Here is a 27494-nt window from a genome sequence, read left to right on the forward strand (position 1 = left end):
TGTTGCTTGCTCAGCCGTTGCAGGAAATCCTCAGAGTTCTTGATGTGATGTGCACATTTACTCACATGTGGTTTCAATATCATCTTTAGGTATTTCACAGTAGGGTAAGTTTCTGCGCCAATATTGCTGACAATAGGTCACAGAGGAACCCCATCCTTGTGAACCTTCGGAAGTCCACACAGTCTAGGTGGTGCTGGCACTTTGGGATGCAGCTTCTTGACGACTTGTTCAGGCAGGCCCATCTCCTTCAACAGAGCCCTGGTCTTTTTGTCCACTTTCTCTGTAGGGTCGCTTCTACAAGAAATAGAAGTGGAGACCGAGAGAACAGCTGTGAGACAAGGTGTCGGACACTAGAGACCAGATTTGACTCACCCCAGATCATGAACTTTACTTCAGAAGACGGCCAGGCCGGGTGCAGATGGCGGTCGGAAAACCGACTACCAAAGAGGGCCAATGTAGCTGCGTCTGGCAGGCGCAGACCGCAGACCGCAGACGGAACACACGACGCGGAGCGGACCGATTATGGAGTGTTCAGCATGAAACAGAAGTGGAAATAATAGTAACAGTCATGAGACAGAGTACCCAACATCTCAGATCAGGTCTGACACACCTCAGATGATGACCAGAACTGTTGAAGACGGCCAAAACGGGCGCGGACAGCAGTCTGAACATCCACAACGGGAGGGGTCCATTGAAGCTGAGTCTGGCGGGCATGGACCACAAAGGAACACTCAACTCGGTGCGGACTGATTAGGGAATGCCCAGCTCCTTCCAGGCATAAATACTGGACTCGATTGACCCAAGGACCAGTCTCAGATAGCACCTGAAGAAGAAAGCGAGGCGCGCTGTTGAAATATCGTGCGAGAACGATGCGAACATCCGGCTGGACTCCTAAATATCCAAGATGTCAACAGATCACTGGGAAAGTGAAAAGAATGGTTCAGTGATGTTTAAAGTGTAGAGTTCTATCAGTTGTAACTCCCACATACTTTGGATAACAATGGTAGTGCAGGAACCTGTTGGGAAGTTCACACAGAATTCTCCATCAGCTATGTGGTTGTTTATATGGAAACATGCTACCAGCATCTTTCTGGCACTGAATGAGAGTCTCCAGTTGTGGAATATTAGATCCTGGATGGAAATGATGGGCACATTGTCCATTCTGGGGAGGTGACAGTCGCATAGAACAGGGAGCATCTATGTCTATCAAACGAGTCTCTTGGAAACAAAGACACAAGAGTCTCAATTCCACTACAGAAATCTTGAGAACATTAATGTTCAACTCTAGTATGGAAGCCACTTTACCTGTAATCTTTGAGTTTATCCCCTCTCTTGTCCATCAGTCACAGTGAGGCTATTCTTTACTTTTGACGGATTGGCATAAGAACTTTTGCGACCTTTGAGGAAGACTTCAAAAATTTCATTCACCATTAGATGATCAAATACTATCTGTGAAGAAATGGTGATGACTTTGAAGCTGGTAATTTTGGCTAAATGTTCTCTCTTTGGGGACTGTGATACAGATGCATATTTTGACAAATGGTCTTCCTTGACCCCTATTATATGCTGTGATGGCATTGTAATGATTATTAAACTGTTTATTGCAGTCGAGAAGATATGGAGAAAGGGTTGTAGCACACTTCTGAAGTTATTCAATCCTTGCACTGAGCAAGCTGTGGAAAAAAACCAAGGCGGAATCTGGAAATAAAATTAAAGTTCAGGGAGAAGAAACAAAAACTGAAGTGTTTGTCCATGTGTTTCTAATTCCAGCAAAGAGCTTAGAAGAGCATCCGAGTAGAATGGTTAATGTCTTGAAAAGATGTTATAAGATGAACATCAACAAAAATAAAACACGAGTAATGAAGAGGTACTCTCATTAAATTAGGTAATGGTGCTGTCTGGGCTTCAAAACAGCTAATGGCTGAAGAAATGAAGGTATAAAACACAGACACAATAGCAAGAAAAGCATTTCTGAAAAAGAGAGGATTGCTACTGTCAAAAATATTTTTAAATGTAAAGAAGTCTTTTATGAAGGTTATTTATCTGGAAGTAGCCTCAAATGGAAGTGCAACATGGACAATAAACAGTTGAGACAAGATGGGAATGGATGATTTTGAAATGTGGTGCTGCATAATGAATACTGAAGGTTAGATGGGAAGATTGGAGAGAATGTATTGAACTGAAATGAGAGGAGATTGATTGACTAATTTTTATTTGTTTTTGTACATCCATCCTTTTGACTGGAGGTCTTTGAAACCATGGCCGTTCACTATTGTAAGAAAATGATACATCTACAGCCATCCTCATGATCTTCTTTACCGTGTGGCTACCAATTTTGGCACTTCAATGTGGCATCTTCAGGCCATAGTTGATGCTGAAGGGGTTATCACAATCTATATGTATGCTGCATCAATGGCCAACACAATTGTATTATGCTGGCTATGTCTAACAGTGATGTCAGTAGTCCAACCATGATGGTTACAGATAACCTGTGTAAAGCAGTAATGTGGCCACTGATGCATCACATATATGGATCGTGACAACCCCTTCAGCATCAGCTACGGCCTGAAGATTGTCCATTGAAGCACTGAAACTGATAGCTACACAATAAAGAAGCTCATAAGGACGGATGTAGGCATTTTGTTTTCTTACAATGTTTACTTGGTCCTGTAAATTACATATTGTGGGGAGAAAAGACATTTATGGCACAACTTGACTAAAAGATGGGACTGATCAATAGAACACATCCTGAGAAACCAAAGAACTGCCAGTTTGATAATGGAGGGAAGTGTGGGAGATAAAAATTGTAGAGGGAGACCAAAACTTGACTACAGTACACAGGGTCACATGGATGTACACTGTGGTAGTTATGCACATATGAATATGCTTGCACAGGAGAGACTAGTGTGGAGGGCTGTATCAGACCAGTGTTTGGTCTGAAGAAGACAACATCATTGCTTTTTATGATTTAGACTTCGTACTTTTTATCAAGGGACCCAGTTCTTTAACTACATTCACAAGTCATTAAGGATAGTCATATCACCGCATAGACGACAAAATTTTTCTGTTGGGTGAGTTGATGACAGATGTTGCAAATAAATTTATAAATTTAAATGACAATATACTCCCTGTATGTGATGTAACCTTTATTCCTTGACTTTTCTTCTCCTCAACATAGTTAGTCATTCTTTGCTTCGAGATGCACAGCTTTCACAGCAGTTTACATATGAAGATGGGGCAGAACATTATGTATGTGAAAAGGGCTGCAATACCATATCCCTCACAAGTAAGTTCACCCTTACAATGCACCAAGACGGGTGGTATAGAGGTTAAAGCACTGGACACACATTTTGGAAATGGCAGCTCACATCCCTCAATGTCCATCAACATTTTGGTTTCCATATTTTTCCTAGATCACTTAAGTTACTTTGAAAGTGCACGGCTGATTGCCAAAGGAGTGTCAAACACTAACCTTTTTTCCCCCATATGTGTCACATTTCCCAATTGTTGGCACTTCAAACACCACATTGCATTTGGCACATGTGAACTGACTTTTAGGCAAACAAATCTTGCAGAAACTCACTCCAGTAACTATGGAACAATGAAAATGTTGCTTCATAATGTTCTTAAGTTTGTTGTAACCATATGCTTCCCCACATACAGCCCAGTGCTTTGATACCGAGATAAGAATATGTTTACAGAAGACCACTTCTTTGCTGTAACTCAGTGCAGTATGTGGTTATGATATCAAATTGGACTCATGAAATATTTTGGCATTTAAGAACTGAACTATTTGATCACCTCTAGTAATCCTAGCGAGAAGCATACCACTGTGCAGCATTTCTTGATTTAAGTGAACTTATTAACCCTTCCTAAATCTTATGAATGTAGAACGGTGACAGCTTTCCCAAATGTCACTTCTCTCTTACGCACAATGAAAGCACTGTTCAGTGCAGTACATGGTCCAATACTACTATTTACAGAAATATTCCTACACATGTTCTCTGAAGGACTAGGAAGTTTATTTCAATCGGTAACTCATTACACTTTCTTATTGTTATGTGAGTCTTCATTAGCCTTCTCCAAAACCACATTTTCATCACTTTTAAACACCATCTTTCAAACAACAGTACCCTGCTTACACAGCCACATGTACTTCAGATGAATGTCTTGACAACTTTCATGTCTTTACTTTGTTAAAGTTTTTTTTTTTTTTCTTTTTTTTTTTTTTTTACTAACAGCTGTCTTCTTTCATGGAAAGCTTGTTTTGCAAAGCACTCTTTTTTTCTCATTTCCAAGAAGCATATGCTTTATCTTGTATTTAAAGTGTTTCAAAACAAAAATTTTGTCAGTAATGAATGTTTATTTCTTTCTTTTTTTCAGTTTTGATATCTCGTCTTTGATTTGATTTGCTTACACTTATTTTTTTTAACTTCAAACTTTTTCAGAATTGTCATAAACTGACTGTAGTATAAATCCTCCTTTTCTTACTTCAGACACTCAAAAAAGAAAATGAAATAATTACAATACCATCCTATTCCTTTGCATCTGGAGATTGCAGAATATCTGGCAGGATGTGGTCTACACTTTTGTAGTGTATGTCTTCTACAGAGTCCAAAGTACAAATGAAGGACATTTCTGCTTGCTTTTTCGTTATCAGCTGTCAGATTCTATACTGAAGTTGTGAAGTTAGCTCCTCTCTCACTATAATCTATAGTACATCCCTTGAACAAAAAACACTGCCCAGTTCTTGGAAAAAGGACACAGATCATACCTGTACAAGAAGGATAGTAGCAGTGATCTACAAATCTACCGCAAAATATCATTGACATCAATTTATTGTAGAATCTTAGAAAATATTCTGTGCTCAAATATAATGAGGTATCTTGAACAGAATGATCTCCTCAATGCCAATCAGCACGGTTTTCAAAAACATTGATCATCTGAAACTAAATTCGCACTTTTCTAAAATGACATACTGAGAGCTTCGGATCAAAGCAACCAGGCAGATGCAGTGTTTCTTGATTTCCGAGAAGCATTTGACTCAGTACCGCACCTATAGTTGTTGTCATTGCAATCACATGGGGTATAAAGTGAAATTTGTGACTGGATTGAGGACTTTTTGGTAGCAAGGACACAGCATGTTAGCTTGGATGGACAGCCATGTAGAAGTAAATTTGGGCATGCCCCAGGGAAGTGTGTTGGGACCCTTGCTCTTCTAGTCATATATTAATGACCTTGCAGACAATATTAATAGTAAAATTAGGTTTTTGCAGATGATACAGTTATCTATAATGAAGCACTAGCTGAGAGAAGCTGCATAAATATTCCTGAGAGAAGCTGCATAAATATCAGTCAGATCTTGATACGACTTCAACATGGTTCAGAGATGAGCAACTTGCTCTAAATGTTCAGAAATGTAAAATTTTGCACTTCACAAAATGAAAAAAACGTAGTATCCCAAGACTATAATTGAAAGAGTCACTGTTGGCATCGGCCAACTCATACAAATACCTGGATGCAACACTTTGTAGGGATATGAAACAGAATGATCACAAAGGTTCAGCCTTGGGTAAAGCAGGTGGTAGACCAGTTTATCAGTAGAATACTGGGGAAGTGCAATCAATTTACAAAAGAAACTGTTCACGAATCACTTGTTGACCCACCTAGAATACTGTTCAAGTGTGTGGGACCCATAAGACTAACAGGGGCTATTGAATCTATAAAGAGAGGGGCAGCACGAATGGTCACAAGTTTGTCTAATCGTTGGGGGAGTGTCACAGAGATACTGAAGGCACTGAAATGATGGCAGATGTAAACTATCCTGAGAAAATCTATTAACAAAGCTTCAAGAACCAGCTTTAAATGATTACTCTAAGGATATACTACAACCCTCTGTGTATCGCTCACACAGGGATCGTGTGCATGCACAGAGGCATTCAAACAATCATTCTTCCCATGCTCCACACATGTATGGAACAGGAAGAAATCCAAACAAGTGGTCAATGGAGTGTACCCTCTACCATGCACCAGCGGAGTATAGACTTAGATGTAGATATATTCTACAAAGCTTATCCAGTGAATGGGAACTTCACTGAAGATCTTCAGAACTTATACTGATGAAAAGATTTAAGTTGGTGACAAATAGAAACTTCTCATTAACCCTTTTCTACTTTTGGCTATGTTGCTCTCCATTGATCTCTCCATATACTTAGATTTTTGTGTGTTTTACCACTAACAGTTTCTTTCCGTTAATGCTATGAAATGCAGTTTTCTGTGATGTTCATCAAACTATAAATGCAGGCAAACTGATTGAATCAAACTTCCCAGACTTTGGAAAAATGCAATTATCATAGTACAACACAGTTGACTGTTAATCAAGGCAGGATCTCATGGAGTATCTTCCTCATTGTAATATTGGCTTTAATAATTTTTGAAGTATATGCACTGGATATTTAATACTGGCTTTAAGAATTTTCTAATTATATGCACTGGGTGATGAATTTTAAACAGAAGCAATGGTAATGTTTATAGCATGATGTATGCTAAATACAGCCCCCCCCCCCCCCCACTCCCCCACCGACTCGACAAACCAAGGACCTTGCCGTTGGTGGGGAGCCTTGCATGCCTCAACGATACAGGTAGACGTACCATAGGTGCAACCACAACGGAGGGGTATCTGCTGAGAGGCCAGACAAATGTGCGGTTCCTGAAGAGGGGCAGCAGCCCTTTCAGTAGTTGCAGGGGCAACAGTCTGGATGATTGGCTGGTCTGACCCTGTAACACTAACCAAAACGGCCTTGCTGTTTCGGTACTGCGATCGGCTGAAAGCAAGGGGTGATTATAGCCGTAATTTTTAAGGAGGGCATGCAGCTTTACTGTATGATTAAATGATGATGGCATCCTCTTGGGTAAAATATTCCGGAGGTAAAATAGTCCCCCATTCGGATCTCCGGGCGGGGACTACTCAAGAGGACATCGTTATCAGGACAAAGAAAACTAACAGCGTAGAATGTCAGATCACTTAATCAGACAGGTAGTTAGAAAATTTAAAAAGGGAAATGGATAAGTTAATGTTAGATATAGTGGGAATAAGTGAAGTTCGGTGGCAGGAGGAACAAGACTTTTGGTCAGGTGAATACAGGGTTATAAATACAAAACAAATAGGAGCAATACAGGAGTAGGTTTAATAATGAATAAAAAAATAGAAGTGCGGGTAAGCTACTACAAACAGCATAGTGAACGCATTATTGTGGCCAAGATAGACACGAAGCCCATGCCTACTACAGTAGTACAAGTTTATATGCCAACTAGCTCTGCAGATGATGAAGAAATAGATGAAATGTATGATGAGATAATAGAAATTATTCAGGTAGTGAAGGGAGATGAAAATTTAGTAGTCATGGGTGACTGGAATTTGACAGTAGGAAATGGAAGAGAAGGAAACATAGTAGGTGAATATGGATTGGGGCTAAGAAATGAAAGAGGAAGCTGCCTGGTAGAATTTTGCACAGAGCGCAACTTGATCATAGCTAACACTTGGTTCAAGAATCATGAAAGAAGGCTGTAGACTTGGAAGAACCCTGGAGATACTAAAAGGTTTCAGATTGATTATAAAATGGTAAGACAGAGATTTAGGAACCAGATTTTAAATTGTAAGACATTTGCAGGGGCAGATGTGGACTCTGACCACAATCTATTGGTTATGAACAGTAGATTAAAACTGAAGAAACTGCAAACAGGTGGGGATTCAAGAAGATGGGACCTGGATAAACTGAAAGAACCAGAGGTTGTACAGAGTTTCAGGGAGAGCATAAGGGAACAATTGACAGGAATGGGGGAAAGAAATACAGTAGAAGAAGAATGGGTAGCTTTTAGGAATGAAATAGTGAAGGCAGCAGAGGATCAAGTAGGTAAAAAGATGAGTGCTAGTAGAAATCCTTTGGTAACAGAAGAGGTACTGAATTTAATTGATAAAAGGAGAAAATACAAAAATGCAGCATGTGAAGCAGGCAAACAGGAATACAAACGAATCAAAAATGAGATCGACAGGAAGTGCAAAATGGCTAAGCAGGGATGGCTAGAGGACAAATGTAAGGATGTAGAGTCTTATCTCATGAGGGGTAAGATAGATACTGCCTACAGGAAAATTAAAGAGACCTTTGGAGGAAAGAGAAGCACTTGTATGAATATCAAGAGCTCAGATGGAAACCAAGTTCTAAGCAAAAAAGGAAAGGCAGAAAGGTGGAAGGAGTATATATAGGGTCTATACAGAAGCGATGTTCTTGAGGACAATATTACGGAAATGGAAGAGGAGGTAGATGAAGATGAAATGGGAGATACGATACTGCGTGAAGAGTTTGACAGAGCACTGAAAGACCTGAGTCAAAACAAGGCCCCGGGAGTAGACAACATTCCATTAGAACTACTGACAGCCTTGGGAGTGCCTGTCCTGACAAAACTCTACCACCTGGTGAGCAAGATGTACGAGACAGGCGAAATTCCCTCAGACTTCAAGAAGAATATAATAATTCCAATCCCAAAGAAAGCAGGTGTTGACAGATGTGAAAATTACCGAACTATCAGTTTAATAAGTCACAGCTGCGAAATACTATCGCGAATTATTTACAGACGAATGGAAAAACTGATAGAAGCCGACCTCGGTGAAGATCAGTTTGGATTCCATGGAAATGTTGGAACAATTGAGGCAATACTGACCCCACGACTTATCTTAGAATAAAGATTAAGGAAAGCAAACCTACGTTTCTAGCATTTGTAGACTTAGAGAAAGCTTTTGAGAATGTTGACTGGAATAGTCTCTTTCAAATTCTGAAGGTGGCAGGGGGAAAATACAGGGAGCGAAAGGCTATTTATAATTTGTACAGAAAGCAGATGGCAGTTATAAGAGTCGAGGGACATGAAAGGGTAACAGTGGTTGGGAAGGGAGTGAGACAGGGTTGTAGCCTCTCCCCGATGCTATTCAATCTGTATATTGAGCAAGCAGTAAAGGAAACAAAAGAATAGTTCAGAGTAGGTATTAAATTCCATGGAGAAGAAATAAAAACTTTGAGGTTCGACGATGACACTGTAATTCTGTGACACTTTAATTCTGTAAGAGACAGCAAAGGACTTGAAAGAGCAGTTGAACGGAATGGGTAGTGTCTTGGAAGGAGGATATAAGATGAACAACAACAAAAGCAAAACGAGGATAATGGAATGTTGTCGAATTAAGTCGAGTGATGCTGAGAGGACTAGATTAGGAAATGAGACACTTAAAGTAGTAAGGAGTTTTGCTATTTGGGGAGCAAAATAACTGATGATGGTCAAAGTAGAGAGGATATAAAATGTAGACTGGCAATGGCAAGAAAAGCGTTTCTGAAGAAGAGAAATTTGTTAATATCGAGTATTGATTTAAGTGTCAGGAAGTTGTTTCTGAAAGTATTTGTAATGGAGTGTAGCCATGTATGGAAGTGAAACATGGACGATAAATAGTTTGGACAAGAAGAGAACAGAAGCTTTTGAAATGTGGTGCTACAGAAGAAAGCTGAAGATTAGATGGGTAGATCACGTAACTAATGAGGAAGTATTGAATAGAATTGGGGAGAAGAGGAGTTTGTGGCACAACTTGACTAGAAGAAGGGATCAGTTGGTAGGACATGTTCTGAGGCATCAAGGGATCACCAATTTAGTACTGGAGGGCAGCGTGGAAGGTAAAAATTGTAGAGGGAGACCAAGAGATGAATACACTAAGCAGATTCAGAAGGATGTAAACTGCACTAGGTACTGGGAGATGAAGAGGCTTGCACAGGATAGAGTAGCATGGAGAGCTGCATCAAACCAGTCCTAGGACTGAAGACCACAACCACCACCACCACCACCACCACAACAACAACAACAACAAATACAAATTTCTGTGGTATTTATTTATTTATTATACAAAATAGTGGAGATATGCTGCAATTTACAGATTTTATTATAAACTTGACATAGCATACAGTTTTGAACTATTTGCTAGCAGAGTAAAGTACTTTGAAGAAAGTTCCAAGTAAGAACAAGAATAGCTGTTTTCATTCTTTCATTCATTCAGTGTGTACCGAAGATACCATCAAGGAGAAGCTTCAGTATTGTGGAACGAATTAAGACATACATTAACATGAGACCACATGAAAGGAACATAAAGTTGCACGACTGTCAAAATTTATAACTGTCTTTACACATATTAACATAAAAGTGTAAAATAAGACACTGCATCACATGAATGAAATTTTTCTGACACAAATACAGTTCTTAATTATGAAAATGGAGGTAGAATAGAAAGAGAGAAGAGACACCCAAAATGAGTCAAACAAGATATCACACTTCACACGCTACACCCATCCAGACAAATTCCTCTCTAAACTTTAAGTTTAATGAATGTGACTTGCATTTACTGGATTTTAAAATGAGAATAGTGATGCTGTCAGACATGGATGCTTGTGTTTAAACACATGAAACATAGAACCTGAGAAATAACTATTTAAATCAGGATGAGAATAACAACATAAAAGGCAACTTTCCCTTTGATATGCAGATGAAAAGAAAAGTGTAGTAACTCAGTTCTGAGACTGTTAACACTTTTAAATGAAAGTTTAAATCCAGTGCATAGTTGATTAATGTTATGAATATCATATTTAGTTTGATAAAGGGTCACATCAGATTTGTGTAAAGCCTGGAAGTGTAGGGAGGAGCTAATGATAGAGTACATGTTTACAAAGGTCAGTGAACATTATCAGATTACCCCTGTGATACACACAAGTACAACATGAGATAAAAAAATATTTGCCTCATTAACCTTGCATCATGGTCTAAGGTTCAGTGTGAAGCTTATATGCTACTGATAAAAAAGCACAAACAAAACACAGCAAATAGGAAGCATTATAATTTCAAAAATAAACTACAAGCGTTGGCTACCTTTACTGTAGGTTACCTATATTCTGGGATGAAATCTTATCATGAATAGTGAACCCAGTGTAATAAGTTTCATTCTTACAGTACAGAGACAAATGTTCTGTTTCAGCAAATATACATATATGTATAACGAACTGCTGAATACAATAACTGCAGAAGCAACAGTTTATACTCACGAGTGACTTCTGTACACATCCTTATTCATAGTAAGTCTAAGAGTAGACAATGTGATTAAAAAAGTCACCTTGAGTGCCTCATAATTCCTATAACATTAGAACAAAAAAATCTGATGATAATAGCACTGCTAAATATGAAGGCTTGTATTTAAACAGTGGATGTTTGTATTTAAGCTGACAAATGCTACATCACTGCCAAAATGATCTTTGTTCAAATAAATCACTGCGTTATAAAAATTCTGGCACAGAAACACTGACATCTGCACTGTAACAAGTGTATAAGAGCACTGGAGTTTGTCATGGGTAAAATAATAGTAAGCTAGCATAGCTCTGCACACTTACAGAAGTACTTAAAGCTCAATAGCTTTGGGATTTATTCATTACTACTTTGGCAAGAACACAGCTACAATGTGGTGGTTTTTACCAATGATGGCTAAAAAATTATGTTCTCAAGGTATGCATATTAGAGCCAATGTTTACAAAACTTTTTCGCTTCAAATGATCATTTTTGCCATATCTGTGAATATTGACCATTCCTCCTGTGACACTCTGCATAAAAGTAAAGGTGACACTTTTTACTTTTTGGAACCAATACTTCCTTCATGATGGATGAGACAAGTGTAGTTTGGGGAATGGTAAAAAGGAAGGGCAGGTCACTAAGACCCCATGGTGAGAGAGATCCACCTGTAATGATGATGATCCTCACAACAGGCACGTTCCATGATTATTTGGGCACAGAGAGTTAATTATCAATTCTTATAACATTGTTCTCTACATCGTGATCCAAAGTCTGTAAAGCACTGTGAAGTGCATGGCAGAGAGTACCTGCCATTGTGCTGGTTACTAGGACATTTACTTGTTCATTACACTTGCAGAAAATGGGAAGAATTATTTCCTGAATGTCTCCGTACTGTAATTTGTCTATCCCTGTCTTCCTAGTTGCAATCCTACACATAGTGGGTTATAGTATACTCCTAGATTACTGATTTAAAGCTGGTTCCTGAAACTCAGTAATTAGGCTTTTGTGGAATAGTTGGTATCTACCTTCAATTGGCTGCAGCTTCATGTTTTTCAGCACCTCCAAGACAGCAGGAGCCTAACATAAGAAGGCCCACTGGTGCATGCAGCCACTTGCCATAATATTTTGGCACATCATCACATCACTATGCTCGCTTTTGCACCGCAGCCCGTTTGTCGGTCTGTCACCATCCAGTCACACGTCGGCATACAGTGTAGATGACATTTGCAGCAGCCACACAACAGCAAACCTACTTTGGCACATATGAATATGAGGTGTCCGACCAGGCCAATAATCAGTGAGTTACTGTGTCCACTGTAGCATCATCTTCCACTGTAAGGCTGCTAGCAATCCACTGTCCTGCCAGGCGGTCCTGCTGCAGCACTGATGGGCCGGGTGTGGAACTGAGGTCCTCCTTGCTGCCAAGCCACTGGGCATATGCTAGCTCCAGCCACCACGAGCCAGATGCAGGTCTGGGTTCATGCCCAAATGCCTCCACTGCCCACATCAGGCTGACAGCCAACCAACTTCTCCTACGACCTAGTTGCGCTGGGCGACATCGGACTACATCTGAGCCAGCACCACCACCACCAGCCCAAGTATGCAACTACTGCAAGGTACTCCTGCCACCATTCTGAGCTATATGCAGATACAGGTGTCTGTGCCACCACTGCTCTTCATGCACGAACATCCAAAACCTCAGAACCTGCCACCAAATACCCAGCTGATGTCAGATGAACCTCCAGGAAACACTTTAGGGAGATTCACTTTTCACTCATGCCAACTCACCAACTTCCACCATAGAAAACCCACACACTTAAACAAACAAAATATTAAACCCAATACATTCCATCCTGGATTTTTCAGTTTGAAAATATTAAACTCAGGTATTTGTATGAACTGACTGATTACAAATACAACTCGCTGATATTTTAATCGGAACTGTTGATGACAACTCTCCAGCCAAGATACCACACTCCATCTTTCCCACCAAAAAATCCTCATTCCAGTCATAAATTTTGTTTGATACCCTATAGGCCTATATGAACATACCTTCATTAATAAGCATCTGACTCAGTACCACATATACACTTACTGACAAAAATAAGATCATATAGGGCAATAAGTGAAATTTGTGACTTAACTGAATTTTTTTGGCAGGTTGGACGTAGCATTTTATCTTGGCTAGAGAATCATCACCACATGTAGAAGAAACTTCAGGCGTGCACCAGGGAAGTATTTTGGAATCCTTGATGTTCGTTTGGTATATTAATGACCTCGCAGCCAATTTTAACAGTAAGCGTAGATTTTTACAAATGATACCATTATCAACAGCAAAGTATTGTCTGAAAGAAATTGCATAAATATTCAGTCAGATCTTGATAAGATTTCAAAGTGGTGCAAATACTGGCAACTTGCTTTAAATGTTCAAAAATGTAAAACTGTGCAGTCTACAAAACAAAACAAAACAAAAATACCATCTTATGACTACTGTATCAATGAGTCACATTTGGAATCGACCAACTCCTACAAATTCCTGGGTGTAATACTGTAGGGATATAAAATGGAATTATCACTTAGGTTCAGTCATGGGTAAAGCAGATGGTAGACTTTGGTTTATTGGTAGAATACTGGGACAATGCAATCAGTCTACAAAGGAGATTGCTTAAAGATCACTCATGTGACCCATTCTGGAATATTGTTCAAATGTGTGGGACCCTTACCACATAGGACTAACAGGGGATATTGAATGTATACATATAAGGGCAGCACAAATGGTCACAGTTTGTCTGACCCAAGGGAGTGTGTCACAGAGACACTGAATAAACTGAGCAGGCAGACTTGTGAAGATGGAAGTAAACAAACCCAAGAAGATCTATTTACAAAGTTTCAAGATCCAGCTTTAAATGATGATTCTAGATACACATTACAACTGATGACCTATCACTCACATAAGAACTGTGAAGACAAGATTAGATTATTTACAGCGCACACATGTGTGTGTAAATAGTTATTCTTCCTACAGTCAATTTGTTCATAGAATGAGAAGAAATCCTAATAAGTAGTACAAGGTGCTGTACCCTCTGCCATGCACTTCACAGAGGTTTGCAAGGTATAGATGTTAAAATATTGGTATAGTACTAAGTCAGATGTGGAAGACAAGAAATACTGCATCTATCTGACATGACAGAAGTACATGTTGGTTCCTCACGAATGATGTTTGTGGTATACATTCTAGTTGTCATGAAGAGGTCATGCTGTTCAAGACAGTTCATTATGTATGAGCTCATATTCTAATACTCAGCAACAGATGTATGTGAAAGATACTGATTATAGTTAATTGTGTGTCATTTCTGCTTGACCTATGCTTTCATGTAGCTACTGGGCAAAGTTTTTTTTGTTCATAGCATCTATGATCCATTATGGGTAAAAAAAAGGAGGGGGGGGGGTGAACTCTGATGCAAATTCTGTACAGAATCTTATGGGCATTCCACAAAGCTGTTGAGTTTGTTCAATTTTAGCTATTTCAAAAGCCACTGACATTAATATATGTATCACTCATCTTTGCAACAGTGAAATAATTAAAGTGGGACAGTACCCACAGATTTATCTTTGTAAACCAACATTTAAAAAATGAGTTTGACCTTTTTTCTTTTGATTTGCTGCCTCAGTTTAAGTTCCTGTTAATGAAACCTCCATCAGCTTTTCATTTGAATTGAAATTCTTTTTACAAAATTGCATTAGAGAGCAGAAATCTTCAGGAAGCTAATTTTGAGGCATTCTTGATACCTGTACTTTTATATGCAGCACATACACAATTTAACTTTTCAATACACAGGTGTTGCTGTGGTATGTCTTCATACTTTACTGCAATTCATCATCAATGATAGAACTTTGCACAGCAATTGCATTATCTCAATTTTGTCAAATATTAATCTAATAGAAAAAAGAGAATCACTGTGAAAAAAGTTAGGTCTTGTAACAGACCAAACACTTTCACAGGGTGAACTTGCAGCATGTTTAAGTCGTAAACTTTCTCACATGCTTTTTTTACATAAACTAAAAAACTCTGATAGGAAAATTTTACTTATTCTGCCTCAATGTGTCTTCTTTCTCTCACAAATGTAGTAGGGGGTTTCATTATTGGGAAATTCATCATGATAAAACTGTGTATGAAGATAGCACAAAAAATTACATCCCAAAGTCTGTATATACACACAATTGTCTAACACATGACAGAGAGAAAATAAATTCTGGCTCCAGAAGAACACAAAATGGGAGGTACATATTGAATATTTGCAAAGAAAACTAAGTAACACCTGATACCTGATGAGGATCTTTTTTTTTTTTTTTTTTTAAAAAAAAAAAAAAAAAAAAAAAAAAAAACGTTGTTGCAACAAAGCTAGCCTGTTAAATGTATACTACTCCTATGTGCATTCTGAAATTAAATATGGCATAATCTTCTGGAGGCAATGCAACAACAAATATTGAACTTTTTAGGATGCAAAAGAGAATCACTGAAGGGGTAAACAATAGGAAGGCATGAACATCCATATTCAGTAAATGTCAATTCTTCCTCTTCCTTGCAGTTTTATCTACAAAACATCACTTTTCATAGGACAATATATTGATAGACAGCCAGATATCTTATTAAAAATGAAGTTATACAGATATACAATAAAAGACAAAAATCTGATCTTCATATGAAGCAGGTTAGAACATCATTGTGTCAAAAAGGCACTCTACATTTTGGGATAAAAATTTACAATAATCTGCCTAACCATATTAAACCAGTAAGTGAACTCAGTAGTTTTAAGGCTGAACTAAAGGTATATTTAATTGGTCATTGCATTTACAGCCTGACAGAGAATTTAAAAACCAAACAACAAAAATAAATAGGCATTAAAAGTATTCTACTTTGTACGTTGTCTCTAATGTTTATTGCACATATGATTCTTTCCGCAAGTACTTAAATATAAAGTCCCAGGAATGCAATACAAACAATACTTAATGTAGCAAAGACTTAACCATGTCAGATATCCTTGTATATATTTTATACATGTAGGATTACAGGTTTATATGCCAACTAGCTCTGCAGATGACGAAGAAATTGAAGAAATATATGATGAAATAAAAGAAATTATTCAGATAGTGAAGGGAGACGAAAATTTAATAGTCATGGGTGACTGGAATTCGACAGTAGGAAAAGGTAGAGAAGGAAACATAGTAGGTGAATATGGATTGGGGCTAAGAAATGAAAGAGGATGACGCCTGGTAGACTTGTGCACAGAGCACAACTTAATCATAGCTAACACTAGGTTTAAGAATAATGAAAGAAGGTTGTATACATGGAAGAACCCTGGAGATACTAAAAGATATCAGATAGATTATATAATGGTAAGACAGAGATTTAGGAACCAGGTTTTAAATTGTAAGACATTTCCAGGGGCAGATGTGGACTCTGATCACAATCTATTGGTTATGACGTGTAGATTAAAACTGAAGAAACTGCAAAAATGTGGGAAATTAAGGAGATGGGACCTGGATAAACTGAAAGAACCAGAGGTTTTACAGAGTTACAGGGAGAGCATAAGGGAACAATTGACAGGAATGGGGGAAAGAAATACAGTAGAAGAAGAATGGGTAGCTCTGAGGGATGAAGTAGTGAAGGCAGCAGAGGATAAAGTAAGTAAAAAGACGAGGGCTGCTAGAAATCCTTGGGTAACAGAAGCAATATTGAATTTAATTGATGAAAGGAGAAAATATAAAAATGCAGTAAATGAAGCAGGCAAAAAGGAATACAAACGTCTCAACAATGAGGTCGACAGGAAGTGCAAAATGGCTAAGCAGGGATGGCTAGATGACAAATGTAAGGATGTAGAGGCTTATCTCACTAGGTGTAAGATAGATACTGCCTACAGGAAAATTAAAGAGACCTTTGGAGATAAGAGAACCACTTGTATGAACATCAAGAGCTCAGACGGAAACCCAGTTGTAAGCAAAGAAGGGAAGGCAGAAAGGTGGAAGGAGTATATAGAGAGTCTATACAAGGACGATGCACTTGAGGACAATATTATGGAAATGGAAGAGGAGGTAGATGAAGATGAAATGGGAGATATGATATTCCGTGAAGAGTTTGACAGAGCACTGAAAGACCTGAGTTGAAAAAAGGCCCACGGAGTAGACAACATTCCATTAGAACTACTGACGGCCTTGGGAGAGCCAGTCCCGACAAAACTCTACCACCTGGTGAGCAAGATGTTTGAAACAGGTGAAATACCGTCAGACTTCAAGAAGAATATAATAATTCCAATCCCAAAGAAAGCAGGCGTTGACAGATGTGAAAATTACCAAACTATCAGTTTAATAAGCCACAGCTGCAAAATACTAACACAAATTTCTTTACAGACTAATGGAAAAACTAGTAGAAGCCGATCTTGGGGAAGATCAGTTTGGATTCCGTAGAAACACTGGAACACGTGAGGCAATACTGACTCCACGACTTATCTTAGAAGAAAGATTAAGGAAAGGCAAACCTACGTTTCTAGCATTTGTAGACTTAGAGAAAGCTCTTGACAATGTTGACTGGAATACTCTCTTTCAAATTCTAAAGGTGGCAGGGGTAAAATACAGGGAGCGATAGGCTATTTACAATTTGTACAGAAACCAGATGGCAGTTATAAGAGTCGAGAGGCACGAAAGTGGAGTAGTGGTTGGGAAGGGAGTGAGACAGGACTGTAGCCTCTCCCCAATGTTAATCAATCTGTATATTGAGCAAGCAATAAAGGAAACAAAAGAAAAATTCGGAGTAGGTATTAAAATCCACGGAGAAGAAATAAAAACTTTGAGGTTCACCAATGACATTGTAATTCTGTCAGAGACAGCAAAGGACCTGGAAGAACAGTTGAATGGAATGGACAGTGTCTTGAGAGGAGGATATAAGATGAACATCAACAAAAGCAAAACGAGGATAATGGAATGTAGTCGAATTAAGTCGGGTGATGCTGAGGGGAATTACATTAAGAAATGAGACACTTAAAGTAGTAAAGGAGTTTTGCTATTTTGGGAGCAAAATAACTGATAATGGTCAAAGTAAAGAGGATATAAAATGTAGACTGGCAATGGCAAGGAAAGCATTTCTGAAGAAGAGAAATTTGTTAACATCGAGTATAGATTTAAGTGTCAGGAAGTCTTTTCTGAAAGTATTTGTATGGAGTGTAGCCATGTATGGAAGTGAAACATGGACGATAAATAGTTTTGACAAGAAGAGAATAGAAGCTTTTGAAATGTGGTGCTACAGAAGAATGCTGAAGATTAGATGGGTAGAGCACATAACTGATGAGGAAGTATTGAATAGGATTGGGGAGAAGAAAAGTTTGTGGCACAACTTGACAAGAAGAAGGTATCGGTTGGTAGGACATGCTCTGAGGCATCAAGGGATCACCAATTTGGTACTGGAGAGCAGCATGGAGGGTAAAAATCGTAGAGGGAGACCAAGAGATGAATACACTAAACAGATTCAGAAGGATGTAGGTTGTAGTAGGTACTGGGAGATGATGAAGCTTGCACAGGATAGAGTAGCATGGAGAGCTGCATCAAACCAGTCTCAGGACTGAAGACTGGAACAACAACAGGATTAGAAGGACTAAATAAATAAATAAATTTACCCCAAGATTCGATGTACACTAGCACAGTACAGGAAACAACTGTAAAATAGATGTAGCATTGTTAAGGCTGTCAGCAACACACAAAAGAGCTGTAAATTGCTAAGCCATACAAAAACCACCACAAACAGTAAAATTCTGTGTCTAGATCAGTTTAAGCATGTATTAGAAATTTCAATTAAAAGTAATGCATATTACTCAATTGAAAAACTCCTTCAAAATACTGTGAAAGACATAAATCGTGAGTTAAGGGTTCTTGTTATTGGTAGACGAATGTATTACGAAACAATTACTTTTCATACAATTTGTAGATTTACAAAGTATTTATTAAAATAATATATAGCTATATAATGTGAAATTGGAAAAGAGTATAATGAATTTGATTATATGTGTTCACTGATGAGAAAAAAAATTGTGACCATTGCCTACCATCAGATAGAATACCACCTGGTGACATCACGGGTAGGCAATGTGGTAAGGAAAGTATATAAGTGGAGTATAGATGAATATGAGTCTAGCAACAATATGAGCCACTAAGGGGGATACCCACTGACATAAGCAGCTTTGACAAAGGGAAGATTGTTATGGACCCTGATGCCAGGGAAAGAACAGCTCAGAAACAGCAAAGTTGGTTGGCTGTTTATACTCTACTGTCATGAGGATAGATGGAAAAGTGGTTCAACAACAGTAAAACCATTAGCAGGCAACATGGTGTTGAATGTCTATGCCTCATCACAGAACATGAAGGCTTGCCCACAATGTAAAGAAGGATTGTAGGCAATACTGTGGCAGATCTGAAAAGAGACCACACCATGCATCACGCATTGTTGAATATCGGGCTCCACAGCAGAAGAGCCTTGAGGGCTACCAAAGTTGTTTTTCCATTTGCTTGCTCTGACCTGTCATAACAATAAGATGGCAGATATCCTTATGTCATGAGTATGCACTACAGCAGGCATGACGACAGTCATTGAAGCTGCGGAGGAACATAAATAAGATGTGAAATTTAAGTTAATGATCGAAGCAGAAGATCTAGAAGATGTGAAATATTTAACTTCAGCAGTAAAATGAAACTAATGGAACATCTACAGGGTGTTTCAAAAATGACCGGTATATTTGAAACGGCAACAAAAACTAAACGAGCAGCGATAGAAATACACCGTTTGTTGCAATATGCTTGGGACAACAGTACATTTTCAGGCGGATAAACTTTCGAAATTACAGTAGTTACAATTTTCAACAACAGATGGCGCTGCAAGTGATGTGAAAGATATAGGAGACAACGCAGTGTGTGGGTGCGCCATTCTGTACGTCGTCTTTCTGCTATAAGCGTGTGCTGTTCACAACGTGCAAGTGTGCTGTGGACAACATGGTTTATTCCTTAGAACAGAGGATTTTTCTGGTGTTGGAATTCCACCACCTAGAACACAGTGTTGTTGCAATAAGATGAAGTTTTCAACGGAGGTTTAATGTAACCAAAGGACCGCAAAGCATACAATAAAGCATCTGTTTGAAAAATTTCAACGGACTGGGAACGTGACGGATGAATGTGCTGGAAAGGTAGGGTGAACATGTACGACAACCACAGAGGGCAACGCGCAGCTAGTGCAGCAGGTGATCCAACAGCGGCCTCGGGTTTCCGTTTGCTGTGTTGCAGCTGCGGTCCAAATGACGCCAACATCCACGTATCGTCTCATGCGCCAGAGTTTACACCTCTATCCGTACAAAATTCAAACGCGGCAACCCCTCAGCGCCGCTACCATTGCTGCACGAGAGACATTCGCTAACAATATAGTGCACGTGATTGATGACGGCGATATGCATGTGGGCAGCATTTGGTTTACAGACGAAGCTTATTTTTACCTGGACAGCTTCGTCAATAAACAGAACTGGCGCATATGGGGTACCGAAAAGCCCCATGTTGCAGTCCCATCGTCCCTGCATCCTCAAAAAGTACTGGTCTGGGCCGCCATTTCTTCCAAAGGAATCATTGGCCCATTTTTCAGATCCGAAACGATTACTGCATCATTCTATCTGGACATTCTTCGTGAATTTGTGGCGGTACAAGCTGCCTTAGACGACACTGTGAACACCTCGTGGTTTATGCAAGATGGTGCCCGACCACATCGCACGGCCGACGTCTTTAATTTCCTGAATGAATATTTCGATGATCGTGTGATTGCTTTGGGCTATCCGAAACATACAGGAGGCGGTGTGGATTGGTCTCCCTATTCGCCAGACATGAACCCCTGTGACTTCTTTCTGTGGGGACACTTGAAAGACCAGGTGTACCGCCAGAATCCAGAAACAATTGAACAGCTGAAGCAGTACATCTCATCTGCATGTGAAGCCATTCCACCAGACACGTTGTCAAAGGTTTTGGGTAATTTCATTCAGAGACTACGCCATATTATTGCTACGCATGGTGGATATGTGGAAACTATCGTACTATAGAGTTTCCCAGACCGCAGTACCATCTGTTGTTAACAATTGTAACTACTGTAATTTCGAAAGTTTGTCTGCCTGAAAATGTACTGTTGTCCCAAACAAACGGTGTATTTCTATCGGTGCTCGTTTAGTTTGTATTGCCGTTTCAAATATACCGGTCATTTTTGAAACACCCTGTATGAGAAGTATAGTCTTCTGGCAGGCACTAATTAAATATGCAACAATAACAATAACAACATCATTCCAAAACATATATTAATCCAGAAAATCAAGCACACAAAATTCTCAACACTCAATAGAACCAAAATTTGCAGAAACTAAATGTATCGGTATCATAAATCCACATGACTTCTACAGCTCAAATGAAATTCTCAATACCAGGAACCCATACACAACTCAAAAATATAGTACTGCATATTTCACTCTACCTTTATAGCTCGCAAAAAGCCATTGATACCGTGAACCAACCAAAATCCAAAACCCGATACTGCAAATTTCACTTCACTTATACTGTAGCTATAACACAGCCCACAGGGCTAAAACCCAACACACTCAAAATCATTAATTTTGTTATCCAAGTCTTCAATCACCCTATCTATACGAATGGAAGTCCGCAGTACAACAAACCAAAATTCACTCCCATAACTAACATCAAAAATGTAACCCAACCAACAATGGCAAAGCGATATCCACGAAACATAGCTATCACAGTCAATCATCACACACTAACAAGAAAATCCCAAAAATTCATGAAAACCTGCATCATCACTAGTTGCAATTTTTATACAAACCAATATAAACCTTTGTAACATGCATATTACAATAAAAATCAAATAAATTCGCATTAAAAACAAAGCCACATTCACCCCCCCCCCCCCCCCCAATTCACACCTCACTAACACAAATGCATCACTCAAAACATGCAAAATCAAAATACCTCATTAGTGAACCTCACACACTTAGCTAACAATGTCAAATGATTATAAACATAGCCCTCTGCAAAGACAATCTGACTCAAAAATGATATGTCATTATGGTGTCACCCAACACAACACAATAGTTATATCAAGTGTCAAAGCAAGTACTTATGTCTTGTTTCTCCCCAGGCTGACTATCATGCCCAGACATGTCATCATTCAGGTGAACATCTGCTCGAAACATGTATCGTGCCACAGACACATGGCATTGTGGGCAGCATTATGCTGTTGGGGACAGACGTTGGGTTCCATAGGACCTGCAGTAGTAATTGAAGACATGTTGACAGCTGTGGATTATGTGGATATTATTGCAGGCCACCTGCGTCCCTACATGTAGGATGTCTTTCCTGACGGTGGTTACATCTTCCAGCAGGATAACTGTCCACATCAAAAGACCAGAATTGTGCTACAGTGTTCTGTGAAGCAGTATACTCGACTCATGATGCCATGGCCATGAAATTAGCCTGATCTGAACCCTACAGAACACATCTGGGATGCTATCAGGCAGTAGCTCTGTGCCCACAGACCACCAGCCCATAGTTTCCAGGAATTGTGTTAGGGTCTACATGTGTGTAGACATCTAGTGTGATACACCTCCGGAAGCATACCAAGGGGTTCTCGATGCCACGCCACATGGAATCGATTTTGTGTGGTGCTCCAAAAGTGGACCAATACACCATTAAACACATGATGATAATGTTTTGGCTTATCTGTGTAGGTAGACACAAATGAGAATAACTTGTATGTGAACAAATGTATGGTTTTGAGGCAATATATACCAAAAATTTCTCTTACGCTTCCTGCGTCAAGTTGTTTGAATCCACAAGCTTTCAGCTGGATGTTCCTTGGTCACTGCCATGCAATGACTGTCATGTAGTTGCTGCTGCCAATCTTACGCCATACTATCACCTGTGATGTCACTGATTCCCAGTTCTGTGCAATGTAAGGTAATATTTCGGTTGTAAGACTGCTGCACCCACTTCAAAACTCCAATGGTGGAATCCCAAGCTGTACTTAACTGGACTGCTGTCTTTATTGAGGGTATAGTCAGAAGTTTGTATCTCAATCGCCTGTTTTAAAACACAGTCCCAGAAACCATTATCCGTTTAATAATAGACTTTTGTCAAATGGAATTTGGTGTTTGATTTCCAGAGCACATGGACAAATTGTTTCTGGAATGACATTATAAAATAAGTGATGGAGATAAAAATTTCTGACAATACAGTCAATGAAGTTGAAGCAGACATGGTGGTCTTGCAACCAGAAACATTATTTTACAGAGCACTGGACTGGGCACCAGTTGACATCACAGGCAGTGGCACAGCAATGTAAGCACGGCAGCAGAAACGACTTGCAATGACTGAGAAGCACTCAGCCATGAGCTTGTGGGCCTTTAACCACTTTAGGTGGCTGGAAGCTTGAGGGAATTTTATCATTATGTGTACACATTTGTGTGTAAATGTATATATACAAATGTAAAACTTTCACTTAGAAAGCCGAAAGCATGGAAAACATGCTGAAATACTAATAAATACTATTTCATTTATTTAGTGGGAGAAATATACAAAAAGACAATGAAAGACGTTCATATACCTCCCAATGGTAGAAACTCCAACCAGTCAAGAATGTTCTACCTGGAATGCATCTGGCACATTATTTATCAGCATACTCACTAACTTTTATTTTAGCATGTTCACTTGATGAGCTACATATCAAAAGAATAGTGATGTATTCACACACACACACACACACACACACACACACACACACACACACACACACACACACACACACACACAATATGTACAGCAGAGCAATGAAACAGCAAACTGTAACAGTCCCTAACCACGACTCTAATAAATGTACAGTCATCTGATTGCATCACATATTAAAGCAACATTTTTTTCCACATAATCTGCATCAAGTTCTTCAATCAATTGCAGTTTCATCACTGACCAGTCTCAGCTACCTAAAACTAACTACTAATGTTCATACAGTCTGCTGCAATAATTCATATCATACGCTAAAATATGTAGTTAGATGTCCTAAAAATTCATAGCTTCTTGTAGATGGTGTTAGTGAGGATATCTAGACACTGAATCAGGAAAACGAAAGATGACAAGTGCAGCGGAAAATTAAAATGCTTCACATTCAAGGAAGACAATCACAATTAAGTCATCTGAATAACAATTGCCAGAACTGCTAGCAGCTAACTAAAAGCTTTCCTTTCCTTCAAACGATGCCCAAAAAGTAAACATTGATGTTTACACAAATTTTAAAACATTACATGGGAATAGCTCTAAGTGCTTACGTTGAAAGTCATTATTGTAACAGCAGGCATATTATATCAAAATATAAACACAATAACATATAACGACACAAAAACATAATTTTTGAAACAACTCTAATCTTATAACAAAGATTACTCACAGAGTCAGAAGCTCCACCAGTCACTGATTTCATCTTGTTTCTGAATTGAGGACTTCTTTTCTTGTCCATTCCCAGGTATCTGATACTTAAACTGGCTGGTTCAGTGGCGATATGACGGAGCCCAGTTGTCATGATATGGTAAACAATTGTGGTCACTGTTTATGGCTACGAGATGAGCATGATTCTTACAACTGCTTTCAAAAGGGTGTCATCCCTGCTATCTACAAGTTCTGTTTGGTCTGGCTGCTAGCTGTCACTATTTCAAGATTGCTGACCGGTCCTAAACGAACCATCCCATCCTTTTGTATATCACACAATTTTTAAAATTATTTTCACTTTGTGAATGTCAGATATTTTTATGGTCTGTCATGCGAATTATACTTTACACCTGCCATACGATTCATATGTTCGCCCTAAATAGAAAAAACAAAAACAAAAAAAACCTGCAGTTGGGTTTACTGAGCACACGAAACAGTTTTGACAACTCTAACGACAAACCTTAATATGATATATTTATTCTTAGCGAAAGCATACGATTCGTTTCGAACTCAAACTGTACAACGATTTGCTTTACGAATTTTTTCAACGGAACAACTTATTTGGAGATATTACAAGCTTCCCTTTCTTTCTATTCCGTCAACACGCTAACAACAACGATTATCCCTCACGCCCCTTTCGTGAATGCGCGACGTTACGTCACTTTGCAGGTAGGATCCGAGCGTGAATAGTTGACAAACGACAGCGTATTGCTGCTCGGAAGTACAAAAATAGCTGGAGCTAACTCCAAATCTGTCACACTTACCTCTCTTATTGTACCTCTAGGTACTAATAATGACATACCAGAAATTCTTGAACTGCGTTGCCCTATAGGGATAAAATGGATGGCAAGCAACAATTATGTTTTCTATTTTTTCGGTTAAAGTTTGATAAGTAAGAGGACATGCGAAATTTTTTCATATGCAAACAAAAAAAAACTATATCGTAAGTAGACAGATACGGGGAGACACTTTCAAATTAGAGCATTACAGATAATTATCGGCAGATGCAACACCATCACAACGGCTACATTAGGCACATACTACGTCAAGTATTGCAAGTCACTGCGAAGCGCATTACCATTTATTCATTATGTTCGTAGCATTCACGAGGAGAAAATGATAACGTAAGATCTTTCATATTTGTGGTGGTTTATGCGATGTTCTTTTCAAGCAATGTAACTGAAGTGTATATGAGCAACTAAAAAAAATATTTTGTGAATCTGAATTAAAAACCGGTTTAAAGACTGTTCGCAAAGCCTAATAATAAATATTGTCTGTCTCGATAACTATTCATGTTTATGATCGTAAACAACAGAATAATATTCGCGCTTTGTGCGTCGCTGTATTGGTCCCTACCTCCCAAGTAATCCATGCCCGTGTAAGTTTCATATGGTAAATGTATGGAGACTACATCAGTAGTTATGTTTGCATGAAATTTATTATCACAGCTTTTATTTTAGTTTTTATTAACTTATTGTGACTTTAGACCTGAAAGCCATACTGCCATTCTTAGTGCTCAGGAAGTTTTACAGAGCTGTTTTATTTATTAAAGAAATTCATGATTAGTTTTAAAACTAATATATTATGTTGATGAAGGAGAGATGGTGTGGTAATAATGGTTTATGACATCCGATTACTTGTATGAAATCGATTTGCTGGTTTGCGTACAGCTCCCACTAAAAAAATATGTGTGATAGACATCCCTTACTGTTATTCCATAACATTCATAATGAGGATTATCTCGAACGTGTATTCGCTGAAGATGGCTACAAAAGGGTCCGTCATTAAATATCATGTGAACTATAGAATTTACAAATTTTTTGTTCGCCTTAATTGTGACATTCGTGTTCCCATTGGTGACTTATTCTACTGTATACAGTAGTGGAGTCTTCAGGTGTGATGATGGTAATAGGATGTTCTTCAAAGCGCCGTTTTGAGCGGCGGTTTCCGCTAAGTCATCTATCAATTCTTTATATTTTAATGTTAGCATCTCTTTGATCCACATAAATTTTATCTTCTTTCCGAGACACTCGTTTCCCTTGGTAGCTTCCGTGATGGCCCAGATTAGATTAGATCAGATTAGTACTTGTTTCATAGATCATGTATACGACACTTCGTAATGATGAGGAACGTGTTAGGTTAATAAAAGGTGTCTACACAATATATTACATTGCACAAAATATTACATGACACTTAATATTTTTAATTTTTGTGGGGATTGTGGAAAATACCCACTTACTACAGCCAAAAATTCATCTAATAAGTAGAAGGAGTTCCAGTTAAGAAATTCTTTAAATTTCCTTTTAAATGCTATATGGCTATCTGTCAGACTTTTGATGCTATTAGGTAAGTGACCAAAGACTTTTGTAGCAGCATAATTTACCCCTTTCTGAGCCAAAGTTAGATTTAATCTTGAGTAGTGAAGATCATCGTTTCTCCTAGTATTGTAGCCATGTACACTGCTATTACTTTTGAATTCATTCGGATTGTTAAGAACAAATTTCATAAGTGAATATATATATTGTGAGGCTACAGTGAAGATCTCTAGCTCTTTAAATAATTGTCTGCAGGATGATCTTGGATGATCTCCAGCAATTATTCTGATTACACGCTTTTGTGCAATGAACACTCTTTTACTCAATGATGAGGTACCTCAGAATATGATGCCATACGAAAGCAGAGAATGAAAATAGGCGTGGTAGGCTAATTTACTAAAATGTATATAGCCAAAATTTGAAATGACCGTAATAGCATAAGTAGCTGAACTCAAACGTTTCAGCAGATCTTCAGTGTGT

General features: G+C 38.7%; 1 protein-coding gene across 4 annotated transcripts in view; it reads right to left on the bottom strand.

Annotated features, from left to right (window-relative positions):
• LOC126278384 (oxysterol-binding protein-related protein 3-like) overlaps positions 1 to 25753 on the bottom strand; it is a 277416-nt gene extending 251663 nt beyond the window's left edge. For 3 of the 4 annotated variants that reach the window (XM_049978475.1, XM_049978473.1, XM_049978474.1), the window contains exon 1: positions 24662 to 25704. In XM_049978475.1, coding sequence (XP_049834432.1) covers positions 24662 to 24793 — 132 coding nt within the window. In that variant the 5' untranslated portion in view covers positions 24794 to 25704. Of the gene's footprint in view, positions 1 to 24661 lie in introns of all 4 variants that reach the window. The other variant, XM_049978472.1, reaches the window with a different exon arrangement.
• Between the last annotated feature and the right edge of the window lie 1741 nt (positions 25754 to 27494).

Source organism: Schistocerca gregaria, chromosome 6, assembly GCF_023897955.1.
Source record: "Schistocerca gregaria isolate iqSchGreg1 chromosome 6, iqSchGreg1.2, whole genome shotgun sequence".
In the NCBI taxonomy this organism is placed as follows: Eukaryota; Metazoa; Arthropoda; class Insecta; order Orthoptera; family Acrididae; genus Schistocerca; species Schistocerca gregaria.